This window comes from Triplophysa dalaica, chromosome 23, assembly GCF_015846415.1.
Source record: "Triplophysa dalaica isolate WHDGS20190420 chromosome 23, ASM1584641v1, whole genome shotgun sequence".
Lineage (NCBI taxonomy): Eukaryota > Metazoa > Chordata > Actinopteri > Cypriniformes > Nemacheilidae > Triplophysa > Triplophysa dalaica.
The window spans coordinates 8441284-8466768 of record NC_079564.1 but is presented as its reverse complement, the minus strand read 5'-3'; the positions used below and the strand labels follow the sequence as shown (position 1 = coordinate 8466768).

The 25485-nt window shown below is 40.8% G+C and overlaps 1 protein-coding gene across 12 annotated transcripts in view; it reads left to right on the top strand.

Annotated features, from left to right (window-relative positions):
* eya1 (EYA transcriptional coactivator and phosphatase 1) overlaps positions 1 to 25153 on the top strand; it is a 73031-nt gene extending 47878 nt beyond the window's left edge. For all 12 annotated transcript variants that reach the window (XM_056738833.1, XM_056738831.1, XM_056738832.1 and 9 more), the window contains 11 exons: positions 3721 to 3803; positions 4165 to 4351; positions 4655 to 4797; positions 5775 to 5858; positions 11071 to 11160; positions 19320 to 19378; positions 19462 to 19622; positions 19797 to 19911; positions 20387 to 20508; positions 21162 to 21262; positions 23092 to 25153. In XM_056738833.1, the coding sequence (XP_056594811.1) occupies positions 3721 to 3803; positions 4165 to 4351; positions 4655 to 4797; positions 5775 to 5858; positions 11071 to 11160; positions 19320 to 19378; positions 19462 to 19622; positions 19797 to 19911; positions 20387 to 20508; positions 21162 to 21262; positions 23092 to 23172 (1226 nt within the window). In that variant the 3' untranslated portion in view covers positions 23173 to 25153. The remainder of the gene's footprint in view (positions 1 to 3720; positions 3804 to 4164; positions 4352 to 4654; positions 4798 to 5774; positions 5859 to 11070; positions 11161 to 19319; positions 19379 to 19461; positions 19623 to 19796; positions 19912 to 20386; positions 20509 to 21161; positions 21263 to 23091) is intronic.
* The last annotated feature ends 332 nt before the right edge of the window (positions 25154 to 25485 follow it).

The window sequence follows — 25485 nt, the reverse complement described above, 5'->3', positions numbered from 1 at the left end:
TTTTTTGGAAAGTGCTTTGGAGCATCTCACAGAAATAATGTGACACATGCGGTCTGTGCAAGGTTCTTTCCATGGCTCATAAGTAAAAACCGCTGATCATGCTTCAACACCAGGCCTGTAAATGTTACTCTGACCGCTGCCTTCTTAAGGCCTGTTCACACCGTCGAAATGAGACGTGGCGAATATAAATCTTAAATGTTTGCAGACAGGCCAAATTTTCTTATGCATTGAGTCTAATGCTGAATTTTCTCAAAATGCAGAATGGCATTATATCATATTATGTATCATTTGAGATGTGCTATCTAGAATAAAAGTGTGTTTACATAATATATTTCTGTGTACTGTGCATATTAATTGTATAAACACATACAGTCACATGCATATATTTAAGTAAAATACAGACATTAATAAACATTTATATAATTTAAATTGTTGGTAATTTTTTAATTGTTGATATTTTCTAAATATCTGTACATTTATGTGTTTATAAATGGAAACTTATTATGCACAATACACAATACATACAGTATATACAGTATACAACATTTTATTTTAGATGCGATTAATCGTGATCATTTTATTCAATCATGATTAAAATGTGAATAGTATTTTAAAGAATAATTTGGTTTACCCCAAAATATACTCATTATTTATTCACCCCTTAATGTTAAAGACTCTTCATAAAAGTACTAGAATTAACTATCCTGGTATGGAAACCCATTTCAAGCCGCCTAAATAACGACATATGTGTTTTTGGGTGAACTGTTCCTTTAAGAGCACTTATTTGGTTTCATCCCACACCGACTTTTAGAATAGATCATCCACTGACACTGAGGTACCTTCAGTCTGCCATACATAGCCCACACAGCAGTAAACACATTAGCCACTAACTGCAAAAGCAGATGACAGATGACCATTAACCAAACCAGTCTGTCCCTATCGGCTTCCTCCTGATGCCTCATCGATTGGGCAGGTCTGAACTCACAGGAAGAGTCTGTACGCGGTAGCGTAGACCACCCCCCTCTCTATGATACCAAATGCTGTCCTATTACCCCAATAGAGGCCGACTGCACCCAGCTGTCGGAGGGAATACAATTAAATTAATGTTTTTACCCAGCGCTTTTGTGTCTAATGGAACGGCACTGGGTTTCGAGATGAAGGTCTAGAAGTGTAACACAGAAGGATCTTTCAGGCTTCAAATGGTCATCACTGAGGGAGAGACCGGGGCTAGTTGTCACACTCCAGACTAACTTTTAAAGGTTGGTTTACTTTATAAAGTCTTGCATTCTAAAAATGCATTGAACAGCGTATTCATCTGCTTTATAAAAATGTGTATGATTATGAAACACATACTTAAGAAAAAATATATATAATTTACATAAATGACAAATTAATGTTTTTACAATTGGCTCTGGTCTGACGTTTATTAAAAAATGAATGTATTTTTTCTTTACTTCACATCTGCCTCACTTCTCTTAGAGTTTGCCAACAGTAATACGAAAGTAAGATTTTTTTACATACATAAAAATACATTGCTAGAGAAAAAAAAAACTTTCGACAACTTGTGACAACTAGCCCGATCTCCCCACCACAGAATAAAGAGAATTATCAGAATTGTTACTGGCCCCTTTTCAGAAATACCAATCGACTATTGGTCTGTATTTTCTCTCTGTTAGTGGAGATTTACTACATGCCAACAAATTTTAGCACTGGACTGAATTTCCCTCAGTTCATCCAAGTTTAAATTAGGAATTAATTTTATATTTTCACACCTGTTTGAGCTTTGCTTCCCTTGCTGCGAGCTTAATAGCTATGCAGCACGAAAGTGGGACTTCACTGACCGATTTCCACCGCGACCAGAGGATAATTACAGCAAAGATCGGGCCTCCCTCCATTCCACACACAGTGTGAGAGAGGCAGCAGACTGCTTTTTAAAGAAGCCCATCTGGACTTGATCGCCAGCTCCCCAGAGAGGCCTACAAAACCTCTGCTACAAATATTGTGCACTGATGATAGACATAGCCCATGGCAAGAGGACTGATCAAGCAAGGCAAATGGACTCCCAATCGCAGAGGCCATAAGGAGAGCCAGTGTCTCGTCTTAACTGAACTAACTGGAGCAAGACAGAGAGCATGGGGGAAGGAACTTCTTTTTGCCCCTGGGAAAAACCAGACCTCTACCCAGCATGGAGTCATTCTTTTGGGACCGGAGGGGGTCTAGCTGGGCTTTTATGTGGCTCCGTGCTCTCTCCGGAGTCAACTGCTATCCCATAAGTCGAGGCTTTTATGACTGTTTGAACTGTGGATTTAGCTAATTTGTTGTGCAACGGGAGTTTGATGACTCTCACTTTATGTGAGATGTGAGTCTGTGGCTGCAGAGGAAAACCGAACGTTTCTGAAGCAAATAGTGGGTGGAGAGAGAGAGAGAAAGAGAGAGAGAGAGAGAGAGAGTATACATAAAAATTAGCAAGCAAAAAACTATTTTACTAATGACCAAAAGATGAATTATGTCTTTTTCACTGAAAAACGATTTCTATTGGTTTTGAAATTAATTTTTATCTTATTTTCAAAATACAGTTCAGGACAAAATTAAGAGACCCCTTCAGTTCTGTGTAAAATGCTCAACAGGCTTTAAAAACGCTTAAAACATGTTTTCTTTGGAATATTTTAGGATCTGAAAACATTGCATCTTTTTCATTTTTAACCCCTTTGTCTTCAGTTTTCTGCAAATATCTGCTCATAAAAAACATTAAATATTTTTTTGACATTTTGTCAGTAGTTCACAAAGAGAAACAAAAACAATTATTTTAACACCTTTACTTAAAAACCTGTAAATAGTAAATTCAGAACAACTGAAAATGATTCTCTTTATTTTTTCATGTCTGTACATTTTGTGAACATTTAACATTGGAAACGCATCAGTGCAGCTGTTCATTCGCTTAAAATCTGTTAATGTTATGAGAAAATGCTTCTGGGAAAATACTTTCAGTAAACATCACTAAGCTTTGAGAAATTTTCTGAGCTGGGGCTTGATGTGATTACAAAGCAACAGAAGCAATGAAGATTTCATACCTTCAGGCCGTCCCGTTCCCTATAACTCATGTCACGTATGTTATTAAGTCATTAGATGCTATCTCTCCATAAAGAGATTTAATTACCCAGAAGGTGCTTCTTCAAGCAGCTTGAAAAGCAGACAGATATGCATATTCATTGAGGCAGGATGTCAGGTAAAAGACCACACCACCCCTCCCGTCCCCCCCACGGAGAGGATAACACAGTGCCACTGTTTCTGTTATTGTAAGGGTAGCGATGGATGAAATAATAGACCCGACCCCCTTTCCAACCATCAGATCTGATCACTGATACAGAGAGAAGAGATAGCAAGAGAAAAAGCCACTGTTGTATCCCACACACACATACACACACACACACACACACACACACACACACACAGACTCACAATGCCTCATGCCCTTATGATACCCGCAAGGCGTTTTTTTAATGCCTTTGAGTTGCTTGTTGAATCTGCCCCCATTCGACAATTTAAAAATCTAATTGATAAAAAACATTTTGTCTGCTTTACCACCATTTTAGTGTTTTATGTTGATCTTTATCACGGTCTGATGTGTTTCTGTTGTACAAAAGACTTGATGCCTATCACATCTGTTCAGATTTTACTCTGCATATGTAGATAACTCACCGTTTTGTCTTTCACGGGTAGGTGGCAGTTTTACAACAACTTCAGGGCTTTACACTGGAAGCAATTCCCTCACAAATTCGACCGGATTCAACAGTACACAACAGGTAGCTATTCCTACGTTTTCTATCTCTGACTCTGGTCCGCAGTGCATGTTTGGCATCCGCACGTCGTATTTTCTCCGGCCTCCTGGAAGCTTTTATAGAACATGTGTACGCTTGCATATTACTCACTTGATATGAATCACTCTAAATGTCCCGACCACTGTACGCGAGGATTACCTCTTGGTCTTTGTGTATGAATTATGCCACAAGCGGAGGAAAATGAGAAAAGAAGTGAAGACAGATCACTGTCCAGATGTAGCACACGGGAGACATATGGTCACGTTTACGTTTTGGAATCTGTGCTGTGAAGTAGCAGCGTCGCTGAGCGCCTATCTCACGTTACTTTCTTGATGTCTTTTTGCAGGACTACCCCTCCTATCCCGCTTTTGGCCAGAGTCAGTACGCACAGTATTACAACAATAGCCCATACACCTCTCCGTATATGACCAGTAACAACACTAGCCCCACCACGCCGTCCACCACGGCTACCTACACCTTACAGGAACCTTCATCAGGCATCACCAGCCAGGCCCTTTCAGAGCAACCTGCGGGTAAGAGGCTTTAGTGAATATGTTTTGGAAAATAGGAGGGTGGGTTGGTCCTGAAACGGCACATTGAGCTATTTTTGGGTAATAAAATATTGAGAATTAATGGTAAGTAACGGAATTAATGAACAATACCCTTCCGTTGCCGTTACTTTTGACTAAATGGTACCTGGGGCATAAACTGATCTGCTAAACTCAGATCTGCCACTGCCATGAGCACTGGAGGGGTAAATGGATCCAGCCACAATGTTCATTTTCCTTTTTTACTTTCCACCTCTGATACACGTTTTTCCTCTTTTTTTTCTGCAGGAGAGTACAGTACAATCCACAGTCCATCAACCCCCATTAAAGATTCAGATTCGGATCGATTGCGTCGGGCCTCGGATGGAAAGTCACGTGGCAGGGGGAGAAGGAACAATAACCCATCCCCTCCTCCCGACTCTGACCTTGAGGTATTGGACCTTTGCCACACTGTCAATTTTTCATACAAGGTGGAATAGTTGGAATAAATTATCACCATGAAACGTTTGATTATGTAGAAGTATGTTTCGGTCTCTGGTTAGACGTCAAATAAAAGTCTGAGACGGCTAGTGAAAATAGTATTTTGCATTGCGGTAAATTTATACAAATTGTAGTGCTGGCAAATAAAATTGCGAAAAATTTAAATGCGAGTTTTTGATATATCTTCTTAGTTTAACAAGTTTGTGCAAAATCTTGTAATACACGATTTGTTAATGTTCATCTTGCCGACATTTTATAAACATCTTGCACGCTTCAAAGGAACCAAAGTTGCACATTTGCTCACATTTGCTGCCTTGCAAATGCCTTGCAGAATTATACTTAAAGTAATTTCATATTTTCGCGTTAATTTTTGTTTCGTTTTTAATCCCAAAAGTTCCTTTATTTGAAGAATTTGAATCCCAGATAACTAGTATGAACTCAGATTTTGTACTCTACTGTATTCAAAAGAGTGCAGTTGATTCAGAATGCTCTATTGCTCTATGAAAAATGCACCGATGACAACAAATTTAAGAAGCATTTTGGCCTTAAATTTTTGGTTCCCAGCAGAAAATGTATATTAGTCTCCTACATTAGTCTACCTTTCTCTGCTGTACAGAACACATTCGTGATTGTTTCATTACCATGACCTGGATCTCAGGACGGGTTTTGCCCCCATTAGCAAGCTGACATCATAGCATGTTAACAAATCTAGTTAATTAGCTTGTTGGTATTGATTGTGTTAATGCATCGGGGGAAGGAGATGGATGGTGTGGTGGTGGCTCGTCCCGCAGTTGTGGGGTGCTGTGGTGACCATGAACGGTGAACGTGTATAGATCCCAGGGCACATGAATCTATGCACCCTTCCTATTGACAATCAGATCATCTTGCATGCTGAGTGAGCCATTGATTTTGCTCTTTCTTTTCTCAGCGCGTGTTCATTTGGGATTTGGATGAAACAATCATCGTTTTCCATTCCTTGCTCACTGGGTCTTACGCCAACAGATTCGGAAGGGTGAGTGATGCAGCAGACACGGGCAAATATTGCCGCAGAGTTTAACAAAACACACTGAAAAGAGGGACTGTTTGGGTTTACGATTCAGCTTCGTGGAACTCTGAGATCGGGTAATTGTTTCTTTTTTTAATAAGTTGGAAGAGGCCTCGCAGGCATTTGGCTTGGCCCGCAGCTGTCTGAGTTATGTGGCTGATACAGGCAAGGATTACAAGCCAGTTGCACTGGGAATGTCCATTGTCACTTCCTACGGGTTTTCAGTATTATAAAAGTCCTGCATTGTTAGTTTAATAAGTGTTTGCTTTAATTGCCATTTAAAAGAGGTAAGATTCTTATAGAATGTCAAGAATAAATTGCTTGATGATAAACATCTGTATTTTTAGACGATTATTTAAGTGAATTATATCTCTTAGGTTTTTAAAAATGGACGTCATACCATCAAATTCAGCAGGTTCAATGGGGTCATGAATACGTAATGAAAACTAGTTTACTTCTGTGCCGTATTTGTTATTTTATTTGAATGTCGTAGCTATATTTGAACCTTAAAAAACAAACAATTTGGGAAATACAGCAATGTCAAATTCTCAGGCTTTTTCAATGATCTCATAGCTTTATTTGACTTGGGAGACTGCTTACTGAATTCACCCTTATTTTATCGCCCATACACGCGCACACACGCATTCGATGCAGCTGTAATCGGAATTCAATATGCACGTGTTGTTAGACTTTCTTTGTGAGAAGAATGTAAAAAGCTGCTTCCTAGTTTGAGGGAAATAAATCACAGAAGTGGCATTTTTTGGCTCTTGAAGGGTTTTCTTTGTGGTGAGTATAGATGACAGCAGCGCTCGTATGTCAGTGGAACCGGGCCCGGCGGCTGGTTTGTTCTCTTTGTTCCTTAGACAGGGTGTTTGATGGGGGTGTTGTTTTGTTTTAAGGGTGAGGGAGCTCTGGCCCTCGACCCTGCACTGTTTATTTACTTTATCTCGGCTGAGCATGCTGGGTAAAGAAGCAAAACTAGTGCCGCAACATGAAATGAGATGTGTCTGCGTCCACTCTCTCTCACGCAAATACGCACACACACACTCACACTCATCTAAGTCATTGCACTTTTCTTTCTTTCTTTCATTCTTTCTTTCTTTGTTTTTTCTTCTGTCCTTCTTTCTTTCTTTTTTTTTCTTCCTGTCTTTGTCTTGATCACTTTGCTGTCATAATCTGATTACGCATTGCCCTCCTACCCAAAATATACTTATCCCATCCACAACATCACAGACCACATAATGCTCTCTTAAACCATATCAGCGTACTCATCTCAACCCCCTTACATTAAAACCTAAGGTGCTTCACATTTCTCCGATATGAGCCTCAACATAAACAGTGAGAAACTCACTCACATTCACCAAAATCTATTTCCTCCAGGCATGCTGTTGAGGAAGAGCCCTATAAATAGAGCTATGCCGGAGAGCTCACCGCTGTGGTTATCAGTTATCCTAATTGGCATCAGAGTAGCTCTCTCCCATAAAGCTGATGGCTCGGGCCAGCTGTGTGGCCGTCCGCCTGGAGGGGAGAGCCGCGGGGTGAGGGGGATTTTAGAGGGGCGGACCTGGCGCCCTTTGCTGCGACGCTGATGTGTGGGGACAGGTGGCGACGGCAGCAGAAGACCCTCTGGCACTCCGGCCCGCTTGTATTCTTAACTCTCTTGCTGAATGATTGTTTAGATTTAATTGGAGAGGATCTGGCGGGCCGGAGAAGTGCACTTTGCATACCTCTCACCACCAAACCTGCTTTTATTAACTGTCAGATACACACGCAGGTGTTTATATTAAGATGACTGAGTGGCAGGCCCGAAATAGACGGGAGGGGAGGAATATTCAAACGTGTTGTTTGCTTTAAGCATTACCACCCATGGTGCTATACAAAGCAATAAACTATATTAGGTTCGATCTAAAAGTTATATTATGTGTTTAATAATATCTATTAGTTCTTATGCATGCAGTTTTATTGCATACAATTAAAAATAGTTTTGAATAATGCAGGTTTGTCTACACTATTTAAAGCGGACATTTGTTTCACCTTATAATTAGTTTGATCATTGTTTTTAAATACACAACCTTTCATTCTATGAAATCAAGTTCACATTTGTCAGCACAGTTATAATCCATAAACAGAAGTTGGTTTTCAAGTTATGCAAGATCCAAAAGTGTGTGAACCATCTGTTATTACCCATCATCAGTGACTAGGGCATTCTGTTCTACTTGTGTGGTTTCCCCTCCCAACGTCCGCAGTTAAAACATTTTCATTGTGAGCGTGGATGTAATCAGTTAAAAGCTCAGCCGTTTCTTCAGGTGGGTTTAAGCTTTAATCCCTGCGGCACAGCTTTCTGACTCAGCACAGCCGCACAGACACCGAAATAAATCCCCTCCTTCATTTCATCTCTGCTGTCCTGTCCTCTTCACGCACTCACTCTATCCTCTTAATGAAGAACCAGAGAGCGGCCACTGATAGAGACATAAGCCCATGTGGAATGAAGATTACGAAGATGATTTTAAACCGATGCATAAACGCTCATTTAATAAGCCTTGTGGTCGCTTTTAGTTCGTATTATAGGGTTACTTCGTCTTTACGCTACTGGATCTATTTACTCCATATGAAGAGTTAGGTTCCAAAATGAGATAAAAATCTGAAATCATGTTTTTTATTATGTTAACGTGTAAGTTTTGTGTTTTATTGTGTAAATTATCTGTATTTTTTAAGTTATTATGGCTTTAATCTAAGCGAACCAAATGCAGTTTGATTTATATATATTTTTTTAAACAGGGTTATCTCATTTTGGAACCAATCACTTCATATGCACTGCTTTGTGATCAAGCGCTATTGAACGTTTTGTAATATTCAACGTACCTTAACAGATACATAAATGTGATTTTTATCTTTTTTAATTAATCTGTTTAGATTTTTTGTTTTTAAAGAAGCTTAAAAGGACAGTTCACTCAAAAATGCCAAATTCTGTCATTAGATACTCACCCTCGAGTTGTTTCAAATCTGTATATGCTTGTAACCAAACAGTTCTAGGACACCATTGACCACCATAGTAGGAAAAATTGTAATGGTAGTCAAATGTGCCCCAGAACTGTTCGCTTTCCTACATTCTTCAAAATATCTTTTTTTTTGTTCAACAGAACAAATATAATTTATAAAGCAGATTTTTCTATTATGGTAGTCAATGCTGGCCAGGAACTGTTTGGTTACAAGCATTCTTTCAAATATCTTTCTCTGTGTTCATTAGAACAAAGACACTGATACCGTTTTGAAACAACTTGAGGGTGAGTAAATGATGACCGAAATTTTAAAATTTTTGGGTGAACTGTTCCTTTAATACATTATACGTAGCAGTCACTTCCATCTACACACAGTATCAACTCTAACGCAGCCACTGAGATGACCATTACTGCTAGTATTGCATTACTGTGGAAACAAAATACATTAAAAAAGAGAAGAGTCCATTATATTTGGAGTGAGTAATCCATTTTGATTACTGCCAATGCACAGGTTCATACATTACTCGCTAAAGCAGTTTTGCGAAGGAAAAATGTGCATCTTCCCGTTTCTATTAAATTCCCTCCTTGAACCTTTTACAAATAGTTGGAAAAATACTTTATCTGACGTGAGATCAGATTGTGGAGGGGGAGTGGGGTGAGATGCATCAGTAGTAATGTGTGGAAAGATGATCTAGAGTAAGGTGTATAGACAGCTACTGTATATTTATGATGGCACTTTGACCTCAAGTTCCTTTCAGCACGTCTAAGATGAGTTTTAATAGCTAAATTAAGCTCAGCCTCCTTTTACAGAGAGCTTTTTAACTATTTATAATAGAGCCACGCATGTGAATTTGAATTTTTATGTTTTTTATATGAACCGATACTAAATTGGATACAGACCCATGGATACAGATAGCCTATTCAGAATAATATCTGCCAAAACCAATACTGATTCCAATTTTAAATATTCAATTTCTATTTCTTAACTTTCTGAATGTTATTTATTAATTTAATTATTATTAAAATTCAGCATCAATATGGTGATGTTACTAAATATTTTTTAATATACAGAGCACAAATTCATTGATATATCAGCCCTGATCATTGGCTGTTTTTGAACTACAATAGCCGATAATGTAAAAAACTGATTTTATCAACCCATACCGATTATTGCCCGATATATCGGTGCATCTTTAAAATGTTTATGTCTATAGCTTACGTTGCTCACCATTCATTTCACTCACAAAGGTTACGATATCTTAGAACAGTGGTTCTCAACTCCAGTCCTCAGGCCCCCCTGACAGTATACTTTGGATGTCTCCCTATTGAACACCTGAACGAGTTATTGAGATAATGAAGTGATGATTGAGTCATTAATGATGAAAAGGTGAAGTTAACAAACACAATCACTACTGAAAACATCAACAATAAGAATAAAAACCATAATAGTGTTGAGTGTTTCCTTTAGTGTGGCTCTTACCCTTGATTTATTATGTTACATTTTTTGCTAGCTGAAATAGTTTGTTTCTGAAGCATATTTATAAGAGTCTGTACAAATGTTGGTTGATTTTGGTGTGTCACGATATTTTTCAGACTTAAACAGTTGAAGAAAGTTTCATTCCAACAATTTTGTCTTTTGTCTGGCTGTTCAGAAACACACTATAACAGCTGATATAAAAAATAAATCAAGGGGTAAGAGCCCCACTAAAGGAAACAATATTATGTTTTTTGTTCTTACTGATGATGTTTTTGTTACCAGCAGGTGTTCATCATTATTGATCAATCATCACTTCATTAACTGGTTCATGTGTTCAATAGGGACACATCTAAAATAGTCTGTCAGGGGGGGCCTGAGGACTGGAGTTGAGAACCACTGTCTTAGAAGAACCATTTTTGTCTAAAAGAGCTTAAATAACCTTTATCATCCAAAGGACCTTTTCTTAAGAAAGAATTGGATCTTATATGAACCTTTGGGGAAATTCTTCTTCTATGGCATTTCTGTGTAGAGCCCGTTGTAGCACCTTTCTGTAAGTCAATGCCACACAAATATAAAAAAATACTACTAATAATTAATTAACACACAAGGGGTGATTCAAGATTATATAACATTAGAGTGCCCTAGATAATCTTATTTTTTCTACTAAAGGAAAAATATATTATTCTGTATGTTTTTTTTTTAGGATCCACCAACGTCGGTTTCATTGGGACTGCGAATGGAAGAGATGATCTTCAACTTGGCTGACACCCATTTCTTCTTCAACGACTTAGAAGTAAGTCCAGCACGTTTCGTTTTCTCAGGGGTTCCCTGTTTTCTGCGCTTACTGTCGCAGGCTTCGCCTCCCGTGAAACCCGCTGCAAGATTTTCTAATACTGTGATAACTTCTGCAGCCCGCTTTCTTAGCGGCAAGTTTTAAAACCCAGCCCCAAAGGATAAGTCAAAACAGAGTGTATACATTACATTACGAGCAAAAGAACAGTCCATTAAACTTTAAGCCAAAGCATCAACAACCGTTTAATAGCGGGGTGCCTATTTCTCGCGAACGTCCCTCAGTGGCGAAGTATTACCTTCGAGCCCATGGGACACTATGAATTTTACATGCGCTGTCAGTCTCCCTGGTCTGCGCCCACCGCCGCCCCCCTCCCACACCTTCCCCCGCAGCCCGGGCCAATTTGTCAGCTTCTAATATTTCTGTACGGGCTCTGACTGTCTGCATGTCATGCTGTGTACTCGGTGTCTCTGTCCGCCTGGCCGCAGTCACGGTCTGAAAACTGCTCCACGGCCCGCACCGCCTGATTCATGTTGGATCAGTGTAAAATCTGCCCCCAGGGGCAGTTATTGAGAGGGTAACTAGGTGTCTTTCTACCCCTCCTGGTGAGGGGTGAAAATGAGATCGGTGGGGTGACTTCCATGATTGGCAGTGCTCCATGTGTTCATAGCAGTCAGGTTCAGTTTGACCCGATCGGGTGTTGCTTAAGCTACTGTAGCACATTATTCCAAGTATTTGACATTTCAGCAACTGTTGTATATTTGCAACCTTAAAGGGACAGTTCACTTTTTAATATACTTTTTTATAATATTTAACTATTTAATAAATAATTCATCTGAACCTACCAAACTCAACCGTTAACATCTCATTGAAAGTGGAGATTATTAATAAAAAACGAAATGTGCTTTAAATGTTTACTCCCCATTTATTGCAATGAAAAAGACCCTCGCTGTTTTCAGAATAAAATAAATATGAGTTTATTAATACAACATGAGTTTGAATAAGTACACATGCCCAACCTGAGCCAGCTGAACCCCCTTGACTCCGCCGGCGAGCTGCCCTCCCTCTTCCCCCGAACCCGACTCTACTGATCCAATGATTTTCCACTGTGTCCTGCTCGTGGTTGACCCTGCCGTGGAGGAAATGTTTTGTTTGATACTTCAGTGTGAGAAAAAGAGTTGCGAGTCTGCCAGGTTTCATTAGTCAGCGTCCCCGCTCTGCTTTTTACTGCCACGAGAACCAGGGAGAAAGCAAATATTTGTGCTGCCCGAGACACAAGAGTGACAGCGAGATTCCAATCGCGCTCATCTTGATCAAAGTTAATTGCCTGTTAAGTATTTCCGTATGTTTGGCCGCGTCAAATCATGTGCCGCACTTTCTATAATAAGTGTGCCTTTTTGGAAATAAATGACAGTTTTGTGACAAAGCTTATATGTGGCTTTTTCACAACATCTGTCCCGTATTTTGATTTCGTTTCATGTGTTTAAACTGCTCGCGTATGAATTGGCAGTTCTGGCATCTTGTAAAATGATTGGATTGTGCAATGCAAGTTTTTCCCGTCTGCTATATCTCAGCAACGGAATTATTACATTTGGTTTTGACACTTTAAAGCTGAGGACCTTCTCTTAAAACTACAATCGCATGCAATGGCACAATACTTCAGTTTTTGTGCTTCAGACCACAACTGGATGTTTTGTAGTATATTCAACAGGGATAAAGACTGCAAATACGACAAAATTGAAGGAAAAATTCTTAAGTGTAAATAATACCACAGCAGATATATTTCTGGCCTTGAAGAAATGCATACGCTCAATGTAATTTGGTGGAAATCGTAAAGGGATTTCCCCCACGGCTTTGATCATACAAATGCCTGATGTTGTTCGTAACCAGGCTGTCGTCTGCGTAACTTGTACACAAGTGTGCAAATGACAGGCAGTAGTCCTTAAACACACCATCAGCCTGATTGACACCTTGACAGCCTGAGTGTTTTTTACGACGGTCTTTCATTTGCATTATTTATCCTTTGGTTTGTGCCACACTGCAATGCTCATTTTCAAGAATAAAAGTTGCTAATAAATTCTGCTTTGGTTTTATGATCCGCACGAAGGATACGTTTTCTTGTGGTCACATCCTGTCTGATTAAAGCCTCGCTCTGTCTTGGCAATGCGCGGGGTCATGTTGCCTTGTGTCGTGTTACACCATTCTGCGCAGTCGATGGCTTGTGTTATTTGTTTGTTGCCTGCTTTCTTGTGCGTGATAAGTTTAATCAGTGCTGATGACAACTGAAGAGGAATGAAAAGAAGTCATATACAACGCACACACATGTCGCTCTGACCCAGCACAAAAGATCGAGAGCACCGAACATGAGAAACAAAGTGGGAGAGATCTTTGGGAAAAAGAGACAGTCTTGTTTTTTTGGCTCACTTAATTATTGATATTGTACAATGGCAGAATATATTTCATGCTTGTCAGCAATATGATCCTTGTATTGATCGCAGTATATTGATTTAGATTGCTTCATGAGAGGATTTTAGCGGTTATTTTCTGGAACCACAGGTTTTAAACTAAAATATACTGAGAGTAGGCAGGTCTGTAGAAATTTTAGCATACTCACAAAAAAGATGTAATGTATTTTTTGTAACATGCAATTTATTTGATCTACATTAAATATCTTATTGTTATTTATAATAACAATAATTGTTATTTTTTTTTAATGTATATGTTTTGTTGTTAGGACACTTGACAACAAGTGTGTCTAATGGTAAATGTAAATCAATAACTAATTTATAATTACATTTTTTATTGTTTATTGTAAGTTGTCTACTTACATTTACATTCATTAATTTAGCAGACGTTTACAGTTGAGGAATTCAAAAATTGTGTTGCATTATATGCCATAACAATTACTTGAATAGAATAACATGAATTAAGTGTTAGGATTATTAATCTAATCATTTTCTCATAAAAAGGAAATTTTGCTAAATTTACATTTGTCAAATTCGTGAATTTTAGATACTGTAGGAATAGTGTTTAGGTACAAACGTTCCAAAATGTATTTATCAATAATAAAACTCTTTTTTAAAACCTAATTTCACAACAATTAAAAAAATGTGCACATGAGTACAGACGTTTAACTCTTTTGGCCTGAATCTCTTTGGTTATACCAAAAAAAACTGTTGTGCAATAACTCTTGTATGCCGTCACCTCTATCTTGTGTGATATTTTGTGTTCAGTACCTGAGTGTAGGGACATCATAGGGATGAAAGCATTCTTGTGTGTTGGGTAAGAGGTGGAGTGCGGGCTGGTGTGTGGGAATGTGCGTCTCTGGAGGATCGGCCGTGCTCCCTCTCAGCGGGAAAAGGCCACGGCTCGCCGGGAGAGAAAACAACACAGCGCCGTGTGAAGGACAGAGTTCTTCTCCCTGGCTCTGCGCTCTGCCTCGCTCTGAGGTGGGAACGGTTTCAATTAGCCTCGCTGTACCTCTGCTGATGCATACCTGAGCCAACCCGGTGACATTGCGAAGGACCCTGGGACGTTTTTAGCACCATGGGATAGAGAGGCTTTGCTTATCATTTTACAATGAACGATTGGGCAGTGTTAGGTTCATTTGTGGTAATATGAGATAAAATGATGGAATTAAAAAAGTTATTTGAAATAACCTTTTTTGTGAGCTTTTAAGATTTTTCGTTTTGCCCTTGGTTACAATAAGGGAGATTGTGATTTTATACACAGTTTTCTTGCCAATACCCCAAGCAAATGTTCCATCAAAATTCCTAGAGCTCTCTGGAGCAAACCAAAGTAGAGGAGTGACTCTTTTGAAAGTGAAATAAGTCATTATCATAACTTTTCCTACGCGTGTTGTGTGTTCGGGAACAGGATTTGACTCTGCGGACTGAATGTGTTTTTTTGTCTAGACGCAGGTAGTATCTGTTGGCTGTCAGAGCTCAGCACGTCCCCAAGGCAGGGGCCCTGATGTGTTTTGGAATGACTATAAAGAGAATATAGTGCTTTTAAAGTTGCCCTGTCTATCCTCTCTCAGCATCTGGCCCCTTTTACCCACAGTAACCCACAGTACAGGGGTCTTACAGCAATAGGGGTTGTGCGTCTGTGGAAAATGTAGTGTTAGAAACATTGTGATGACAAATGATGTTTCCAATCAGTTCTCTCATCCTTTAAAATAAATTCAGATGCAAACTCTTGAGTGTTTAAAGGCTTTTTGGAATCATCTGTAATTCACAAAAAATCCTAATGTGAAACGTAAAAAAACGTTCATTTGATATGTTGAACCCTCATGTTGTCAGAGGATTAATAAGAGCAAGTTTTTGCTTGTCTTCATGTTTGGACTGACTTTTGTTTTAACTGGCAACGCACCTATAAGTTAGAAATGCGATAATGCGCAGTGGAACACTTGGCATTCGTACCTGTCTATCGAGTGGCCAATGACTAGATTTCTTTACAAGACCGTTTTTGATTCTTGTAGCGTTTTTGCAGCGCATTTTTACCAAAATAGCATTCCAAGATTTTTCTCTCCGACTTTCTTTGACTATACCCTTCTCTGTACTTACCCGAAAGTGTAAAAAGCCTCCATTTTAGGAAACCTCTGTTTCCAGAGAGCTTTGTTTCACTCGGGTGTTTGAATTCCATGACTGTTCAAGCACAAACTGTGGATTGGGATGAAGTGGGTCTGAAGAACTTTCTTTGTTCTCCATATCCTGTGTGCGACCCACAGGTAAGCTGCACCCTCCCTATCTCCTTCTACCTCTCTCACTCTTGCGCGGGCCAACCGTGGTGGGAAAGTGAAGGGGGGGAAACACTGGGGGTCATGAACCCCCCTCACAGACGGGGGGATGACAGACCCTGCCAATGGAGTGGCAGCATTGAGAACCTGCGAACCATGGATTGGGACTTTTCACATGGACTTAGCTTGTAGGCTTGGAGGAATGTTGTGATGATGGCTGTAATCACTCACACTGTGCCTTTGTTACCTGTGCTGCTCACCTGCGTAGGGAGTCGGGAGTTTAAAATCTGGCCCGGGGAAAAAGCCCATTACCTCCTGTGCTACTAGAAAAAAAGTGCAGAAGCAGAGGTAGCCAGGAAGAGTAATGCAATACGGATGTTTCCAGCTTCAACAGCAGGAACGAAAGGGAAAGTGAGGTTTGTAGTTTTAAATAATCATTTTCTCTTTGACGTTGTGCAGCTCGCTCCCGAGCAGTCGGCAGCAAAGGCCTTCCTCTGGCCAACAGGAAGAATCAAGCGGTCCGGCCTGATTGCTTAATGACAGATGCCAGCGAACAAAGGGGGCTCTGATAGCTCGCATAAATGAAAAGGTTTCTCCAGGCCTGGATAGTCCGAGACGGAACTGAAAGGAAAATGAGAACGAGAGAATGAAAGCTGATTCGAACGTGTTTATTTTGTAGTTTGCAAGGCCCCTCTTGGAGTTTCCCACAGTAGCTCTTTATGGATGTTTTCATCGTCATTTTTTTTTGTTCAGGCGGTTTGATGAGCATGTGAAATGATTACAATTAAAAAGCGAGACAAAGTGTTTGTGTAAGACGTAATTGTGTATGAATCGCAGAGGAGGATCTTTACACAGCCTACAGTAGGAACATCTGGACTCAGTTAGGAGTGATTGTAGGTTTTGTAAGAACCACAACTACGACGAAACAAGGACAAACCTTTTTACACCAACGTACACGGTTTCCATTCACTCCCTTGAATTCACAGCATTCATTTAACCTACTTGCCTCTTGTAACATTTATAGTATCGCATCCTTTCAAAAGAAAGATACCTTCAGCCACCCTTAAAGATCAGCCACATGCTGTACTTAAGCACTTAAAGCTGGCCCATCCTCGGTCATTAGGCTTAACGGTGTTTACGAGTGCTTAAGAAGCTGTCCTAATGAGTCTCGTGAGTTACTGTAAGACATTAGGACCGCTTGGCTCCATTAGGGTCCGGGTGCAGCTACCAGAGTGGCAGTCAAGTGGTTTATGTGGGCTCCAGCTGTGTGCAGTAATTGCTGGAGGTTGTGCATTTTTTCTCTGCCCTGACTTTCATCCTGGAGGTCCGGGAGCCTGTGAACTGTTAATTATGTATCGTAATAACCACAGAATTAAAAGGCAATGTAAACATGCGGTGATACCGACAATGAAAAGTGCTAACTTTAAGAGACTCGAACAATGCACTTAAAAGGATAATTCACCCAAAGTTGAAAATTCGGTTGTCATTAACTCAACATCATGTCATTCCAAACCTGCATGCCTTTCTTTCTTCTGCAGAACACAAAAGAAGATATTTTGAAGAATGTTGGTAGCAAACAGCATTGGCCCCATTCACTTCCGTTCTATGGACACAAACCTTGCATAGGTTTCATGAATTTTATTTGACTTTATGAGCATTTTATCATCGCAAATGTCCTTAAAACACATTTTGATACCATCATGACTAATACCTGACAAAGAAAAATGTGAACCAGGGTTAAACCTTACAAGGAAGCCCCCAGTTTTGTGCAACGATTTTATCCTGTTCAAAGGTTCTTTGAAGAAAAACTAATTTGTACTTCACAAGTATTAAACATCCATTGCCGACTATCTAAAAACACATTACACAAATAGCTCAAGGTGTTCCTGAGCTCTCTCCCCAATTGGCAGTCCATCTCTTGGACCCACAACACTCCAAGTTCTCCATGTGAGGTCACCCCTAACCCCTCACTACCCCCCTCCATCCCGCCATCCCCTTCCCCCTTATCTGAGCCTGCGGAGCCCCGGAGAGGAGGAGCAGGGCACCGGGTCAAAGTCTTTTCCTCTTTGGATCTCGAAGCTTGCTGGGAGAGGCTTGGCGAGAGAATGGCTGCATTAGAGCAGAGGTTGAGGGTCAAGATTTTAATTCTGTTAAAGAACAGCTGGTTTGAGTTTCTCTTCACGTCGCTCTGCCCTCCCTCTCCCCACAAATCCAGAGAGATGAAAAATTTGTTCGGAGGGGAACCAGTAAAATAAAAAAGGTTTACGGTCTGAAGCGCTTACCCCTGCCCTGCTGTAGCATTAGACAGGAATGCAATAACGTCAGCATTTGGCCAGGTTCAGATCGAGTTAAAACAAGGAAGTCCTTTTTATGTTTTTGGTGTCTTAGCAGCCCGTTGAAACTTAATTAAAAGGCTTAAAGTTGTGGGAAAACACCACCTGGACTTCCAAGTGTTAGATTGAAAGTTTGACTCCTAGTTTACCAAAGAATCTCTTTGTGCTTACTTTAGGGAGTAATTGAATTATCAATGAACTACAAGAGCAAATGCTATTTTTTATACCAGTAGTGTACTGTATATACTGTATACCTACTGTATAACTATGTTAAGACAGATTCAGCAATGCTCAAGCCACCACCTCTGTCTTTACATGTGAGATTTGTTTGATTCCGATGCTCAGGCGCAGCTCGCTAACATCCATGGCTCTTGCAGTGGGATGGGGGGGAGGTCGACTATAAATGGAAAACTAATAACAGATTTTCAGTCTGCTTTCTCCAAAAAGCTGGCCTCAGGCTGTGTTGGTGTGTGGCTCGGCAGCAATCAGAGGTCATAATTTCATTGGCGGTTAGCATCAGGTTCAATTTTTCTAGTACGTTACATTTACCAGAAAGTCTGGTTCGTGTTACTGTGCGCACTAGCTGAATCAGCTCCGAGCTGCAGAATCTTCCAACCTCTCCAAGAAGTGGAGATCCTGAAGGGGGCTCGGACGCTCCTGTTATCCTTCAGCTATCTCTTTGTTGAGGCACAAGTCCGTGAACCTTACAAGGAGAGGATGGACCTTTCCGGAGTACACGGCGACACGCTGATCCAGTCCCGATTGATTTTACGCACTGGCAAATATGTGTATATCAAGAGATCCCCCTAGCGGCTGAGGCCAAATGGGTTGGGCCCCCAGTCCCCTGATGATGGTGTTTATTTTTATTAAGATTTAGCAGGTGGGGGGTTCGGGCTGGAAGTGGTTGAGGCCTGATTTGAGCTTTCGGGACAGGGCTTAGGCTTCAAATGGAAATTCCACAGTTGTTGACATTATTCGCTCGGTGGACTCAAGCTGCCAAATCGCACCCAATTTTGCACATGAAAACCATTTATCAAATCAGCTTATTTTAATTCAGACTGGCTGACCATCCGTTGTTTTTCTTTCCGCAGGAGTGTGATCAAGTCCATATCGACGACGTGTCGTCGGACGACAACGGCCAGGATCTGAGGTACGGTTGGGGTAGCTTCTCTCACAACTGGTTTCGATTCATCCAAGGAGCGGGCTAACATGCATCCTCTTGTTTCTGTTCAGTACGTATAATTTTAGCACGGATGGATTCCACGCTGCTGCTACGAGTGCCAACCTGTGTCTGGCCACTGGCGTACGAGGAGGCGTGGACTGGATGAGAAAGCTGGCGTTCCGCTACAGAAGAGTAAAAGAAATTTACACCACCTATAAAAATAACGTCGGAGGTAATCCCCCATTAAACCGCTTTGCAGAAATTGCTGGGGAAGGGGATGGGGTGTCGTCAAAAAGCGCTTTTTCAAATAACCCCTTGTGCTGAGCCACTTGGTTAGAGTAAATTTCAAATTTCTCAAAGTATTCGAAGGACGGTCCAACTCAAACAATGTTTCTGTTCATTTCAGGTCTGCTTGGCCCGGCCAAAAGGGAAGCCTGGTTGCAATTGCGAGCAGAAATTGAAGCCCTGACGGACTCCTGGTTAACACTGGCACTGAAAGCTCTAACATTAATTCACTCGAGGTATGCAAATTATATAGAGCCCATCTCTGTTATATATAAATCAACAGGAGGTCTGGATAGTACAGACGGTAGAGACCCCAGTACCTCAAAACCTTATGTGGACTTTTTTGGGTGGGGGTTTTAGTTTAAAACGCTCATTTTCTGTAATCAAAGAGATAGTTTACCCAAAAATACACATTTTGTCATCATTTATACACGTCATGTTTTTCAAAACATGTGTATTGACTGTGTATTGAAAATTCTTCTGTGTGGAAGTCAATGTGGCCCAATGCTGTTTGGTTACAAACTTTGGTCAAAATATCTTATGTGTTCTGCAGAAGAAAGAAAGTCATACAGGTTAGGGATGCCAAAAGGGTGAATAAATAATGAAGGAATTTTCCTTTTTGGGTCACTGCAAGGCTGCCCAGTGCATTATGGGTGACAAATACGATGTACTTCCTGCACTTTTTTGACATCATTTGCCTTTCCATCACAGGTCAAACTGCGTAAACATTTTGGTGACCACAACACAGCTCATACCTGCGCTGGCAAAGGTTCTCCTCTACGGACTGGGGGTCGTGTTCCCAATCGAAAACATCTACAGCGCCACAAAAATAGGTACGCTTTATTTTGAGGTCGACCGCAGTTTAAGCTACCTGTGTAAGAGTGGACTCTTCATGCGGACCGTAATTAGGGCGATATTACGTGTAAACAGCACGAGACACATGGTGTGTGATTGGGTTAGGCTGCAGAAGTGGCGGACACATGAGAGGGTTGATGTTCAGGAAGAGGCCTAATCAGTCTGGGATTATTTTCTTGGAGCTCAGCCTAAACTGGGCCTCTTCTTTTCAGGTCTACATATGAAACCACTTCTGCAAATTTATGTCATTCCACTCGGCCATTTTTTCTGCTCTGCCTCCACTTTTCCAACGCAAAATAAACACCGACCTTCACTTCTAGGCCATTGTCAAGCGGATCCGCAGCTCGCACACAGAGTCCTGCAGCCGCTAGTTCTGCGCCTCCCTGGCCGCTCGCATGTGAGGCTGATTTAGCTTGTTAAACTCCATTTGTCCCGTATTCTGAGAGGAATAAGACACACTTAATGCTTTTCAGACTGCTTTTATCTGGGCATCGATCTTATCGCATCTCCGAGCCGAGGCAAAGTGTTTACGCTGCGTAATTTTGTGTAACTTATTGCGTATTTAAAGAGCCCTCACATGGGCTGGCTCTTAGACGAGGTTCCTTTGCGTTAAACCTGTTTCTCTTCTCAGGAAAAGAGAGCTGCTTCGAGAGAGTAATTCAGAGGTTTGGGAGGAAAGTTGTTTATGTGGTGGTGGGCGATGGCGTGGAGGAGGAACAAGGGTCGAAAAAGGTACGTTCTGTTTTGTTTTTCTCTTAAACCTTTCATTCTTTAGCCCGTTTCCCTGAGAACGCCATTGAGTCTAACGTTGTCATCGGCCCAATTCATCTGACAGCTCCAATGTAGAAGGACGAGATGACATAATTACACGTCCTTTCCATGTGTAACGCTAGACAAGTCCGCTCAGGCATGTTGGGTTCATAAATATAACATGCGTTTAAGAGGCTTAAATCATTGTTAGATACGTTTAGGATAATGACAAGCATTGAAGAATAAAGAACAGAGACGTTCGAGCTGTCAAGCGGGTTTTTGATGCATTGTGGGACGTGGCCGGGCAGCCAAGCACCTGAGTGTTGTTTTTCCACCCTCCTGTTGTTCAAACCAGAAGATTTATGTTACCTGCAGCCTGTTGACAGGACCTGTGTATTCATAACGCCTGCCAAGTTTTCGCGTAAACCCAGCGCCTCAGCCATAAACCACAAACCTGAAATTATTCATTATGTAATTAATTATCAAAGAAAAACAGTTTGTTGTTCAGACAGGTTCCAAACACACACGGCAGCCCGAAGAGCAGCGTTGACGTGATTCTTTATTATATTGTGCCAAGTGATTAGTTCCATATTGTCAATTAATCATGCAAGGAATGTGAATAGAGGAAGTTAACAGAGGCCAAATCGGCTATTCAGTTTTAAATGTCAGTCCCCATTTCCTCCAAGACCAAGCCTGTAGTGTTTTGCCACGGTTTTAATAAGTCCCGGGCACTTTATAAGGTAGAATGCAGAAAGCCTGGCTGCAAATAAAATAGCACAGTTTTGTCAGATGCAAGACGAATGTTGAAGGGCGACTTTGTGCGCTGGGTTTTTTCGGCGTCGTCTTGAAAGTATCCCAGAAACAATTCCCTTCTAGTTAATAACTCGAGCGAGGCAGGGGGAGATAACATCTCTGGCTTTTAAAGTTAAAAGCAAAGACAATTTACAAAACAAAAGAAAAGAGTCTTTTAAGGGTCACTGCAGGCTTCTCTAAGCGGAACCTATGCCTGAGAGACGGTGCACCTTTGATAAGACTCTGTAATGGTTTGTGTGTGGAAGACTCGAGGCTGACAAGCTTTTTTCATTCTGAAAGAATCATATTTCCCTCTGGCCTCTCCCAGAAACAATGCCTCATTTCCAATGTTGTCTCCAGCTACGTTTGGTGCTGTAGGTATAGTGTGTTTAACAGTTATTTCCCATCAGGCCTTTTAATGGTATATGGAGGAATAGCAAAACACTCATTAGATTGGCTTTCTTATGGACTTCCATTACAAATTGATCAAAGTTTTTTTTGGGGGGATATTTTGAAGAATTTTGTGTCGCTATTGTATGGACACAAGACCAATGCAAGTCAGTGGGGACTGCTGTTGTTTGGTGACATTTTTCAAAATATCTTCTTTTGTGTGCTGCAGAAGAAAGAAGGCCATACAGGTTTGAAATGACAAGGGGGTTAGTAAACGATGACAGAATTTTCATTTTTGGGTGAACTACCCTTTTAAATGCACCATAAGTCACTTTATAAAAGCATCTGCCAAATGCATAAATCTAATAAAATCTAAACTTTTGTCAGGTTAATCCTTTTTTTTTCATTAAATACTCAGTGAACTCAATGTTTTGGTGCTGCTTCAGTGATTTTGCTTTGGAAATGGTTCCTCCTTTAAAGTTCCTTGTGTGAAGTTATGGGTCATTGAGGATGTTTAGACACTCATGTGCTAGGCGTGATTGTTTTTCCAAGTCAAGTGTTCACTGGAGGCTTTGTTTTCTTTTCCATTTCTCTTCACCTTCAAACACTCTTTCTTTCTGTTTCCCCAGCACAATATGCCTTTCTGGAGGATATCTAGTCATTCTGACCTCATGGCCCTGCACCACGCTCTGGACCTGGAGTACTTGTAGCATCCCCCTTTTGCTCTTCGGCCCCGCTGTTGTGTTCCACGCTGGGCACGGGCCCCGAAGACCCAAACCCATCATCAGCAAAGCCAGCCGGCTGCATCTACCAAGTGTCTGCGTCCCAATAGTAGCAGACCCCAAAAAATCCTTGACACACATAGAGAGAGCAGAACCTGAGTGACACGCTCAGCGTGTTGACACATGGCCGCAATTCGTCTTAACCCTAAACCTTTTTCGAAGCAGAGGAGAGTGAATTTATGGCGCCGCAGCTGCTGGCCCTGGTTACTGTGAATTGGCTTTTTTTTTCGAAAGCCATCAAAATGTTTTACAGCCCTGTCTGTGCGGAGGACTCGGCAAGGGTTCACACCTGTGACGAAACTGAGCTACCGACGCCTTCAGAACATAGCAGGACTCCGATCCCACTGCAACTTGGTGTAATCTTCCTCCCCGTTTGGTGCCCCCTTCGTCGATCTCAACCAATGGTACAAAGACAATAGGGTGTGGCCTCCTCGGTTCGCCATCCCCGATTTGTTAACCTTTGCTCTGGATGTCCTGCGCTTCTTATTTATGATCTGAAACTTCGTGGAGTGGCACTGGCCCTAAAAAGGCGCTTTGTTTGAGTGACTCGTGCCTTTTCGCATCACGACGTACTTTGATTCCACTTCAAGAGGAAAAATGGATTTTCTAGTAATTTAAGGAAAATTTTAACAAAACGTTATTTACATTGCAAAGACAATCGTGTACAGAAGACATTTTTTGCGTGTAAATTTGTAATCACTGGACTATTCCTTCCTATATTGATTAAGGTACATGCTGTGGAAAGGTGGCAATGTTTTTATTTCATGGAAGTACGTAAAGGCGTTTGCGTGCAGTAACTTGCGCAAACCCTCAAAAATGTTGACGTGTTTAAGGTTTCATTCAATAAATAAATGTAGATAAGGATTTTTTTGTGATAATTGTTTTGTCATGACCAAAAGCATGGATGTCAAGTGTCAATGATTTCGTATTTCCTTCATTGATGTTTTTTTCTTTGTAAGCTTCTGCTCTTCAAAGTTGGCGAGACTTTTCTCCACAATGAAATGTGACACTTTTTTTTGGTTGGGATTTCATATAGGGCAGTTTTCTAGAATGTTCACAGTCTGGGAAGAATTATTTAAGTCCCTAGGGTATCTCGAACGAAACTCCAAGAAGAACATCACGGATTGCATAAGCAGCTTATTAATAAATACTTGTTAAGAACTTAATCCTATGAATGTCAAACTGAGTGTAAATGTCTGTATTCCCACTGCTTTGGAGCTGGATGTTAAACCCGGACGTCCAGGCATTCAAAACAAGCTCAAATTAGGGTTTATTATCTTTTGTACCAGCGCTACAACGGAAACTCTTGTACAGCAAGTGTATTTTGTATGAAGTAGTCTTTTTATTTTGACTTTAAAATGTGTCTACTTGAAAATCGCTGTAGTTGGATTTTCGATATGCATATTGATAGTTCTTAGTTGACTGTGGACTGAGAAACTCTAGCTCTGGACTTTAAGAAAGCAAGCCACTATTCACTCACACGGGCACACATGTGCGCACACACACGATTGAGTTGAGAACATACATGTGCTATCGACTGTGAATTTCCCCAGCTAACTCAATCTGTTTTTAATTTTCCCTCCCAGCACATGATGTTGCTTGGCTCCTGCAGGTGAGGTCTTCTTCTGTCGCTTACTTTTTTTTTCTCACCACATTTACAATTTCACCCCTCTTATTGCACCCCCAACCCTGCCACCCCCCATATCGGGGAATCACATTTTGCTGCTAGATCACGGTAACAGTAGACATGGGAAATGTTTTGTAGATTCGACACGGCGAGATTTTTTTAATGTTGCAATCATAATGCAAACTGGAAATAATTTACAATATGTGGGCCTCATTGTGAAACGCAGTTTGTTGTGTCTGCAAAAAAGATGTGTACAGATGTTTTGGACATTATTATTTGATTGTGTTTAAATTAATAAAAACTGATTTGTGAACTGTTACACATATTTTTCCTTGCGCGCAAGTGATTGAAATGGTGCCTCTGCAATTTTCTGCCATGGAGTTTTTATTTATTGAGTGTTTGACCCTGTGATCAAATCCCTCTGAAATTAAGTGTTTGGAACGACAGGCTATTTTGTGGCGAGGTAACTTTTATCTACAGATACATCCAATAACATTTTACAAACACACATAGCGTTTTTATAGATTATTGGATGGAAATGTATATTTTTGTGGCTTCTTCTGTAGTTAGGTGGTCTACGATTCAGCAGTTTTCGTTATGACGGATGCTCAGAC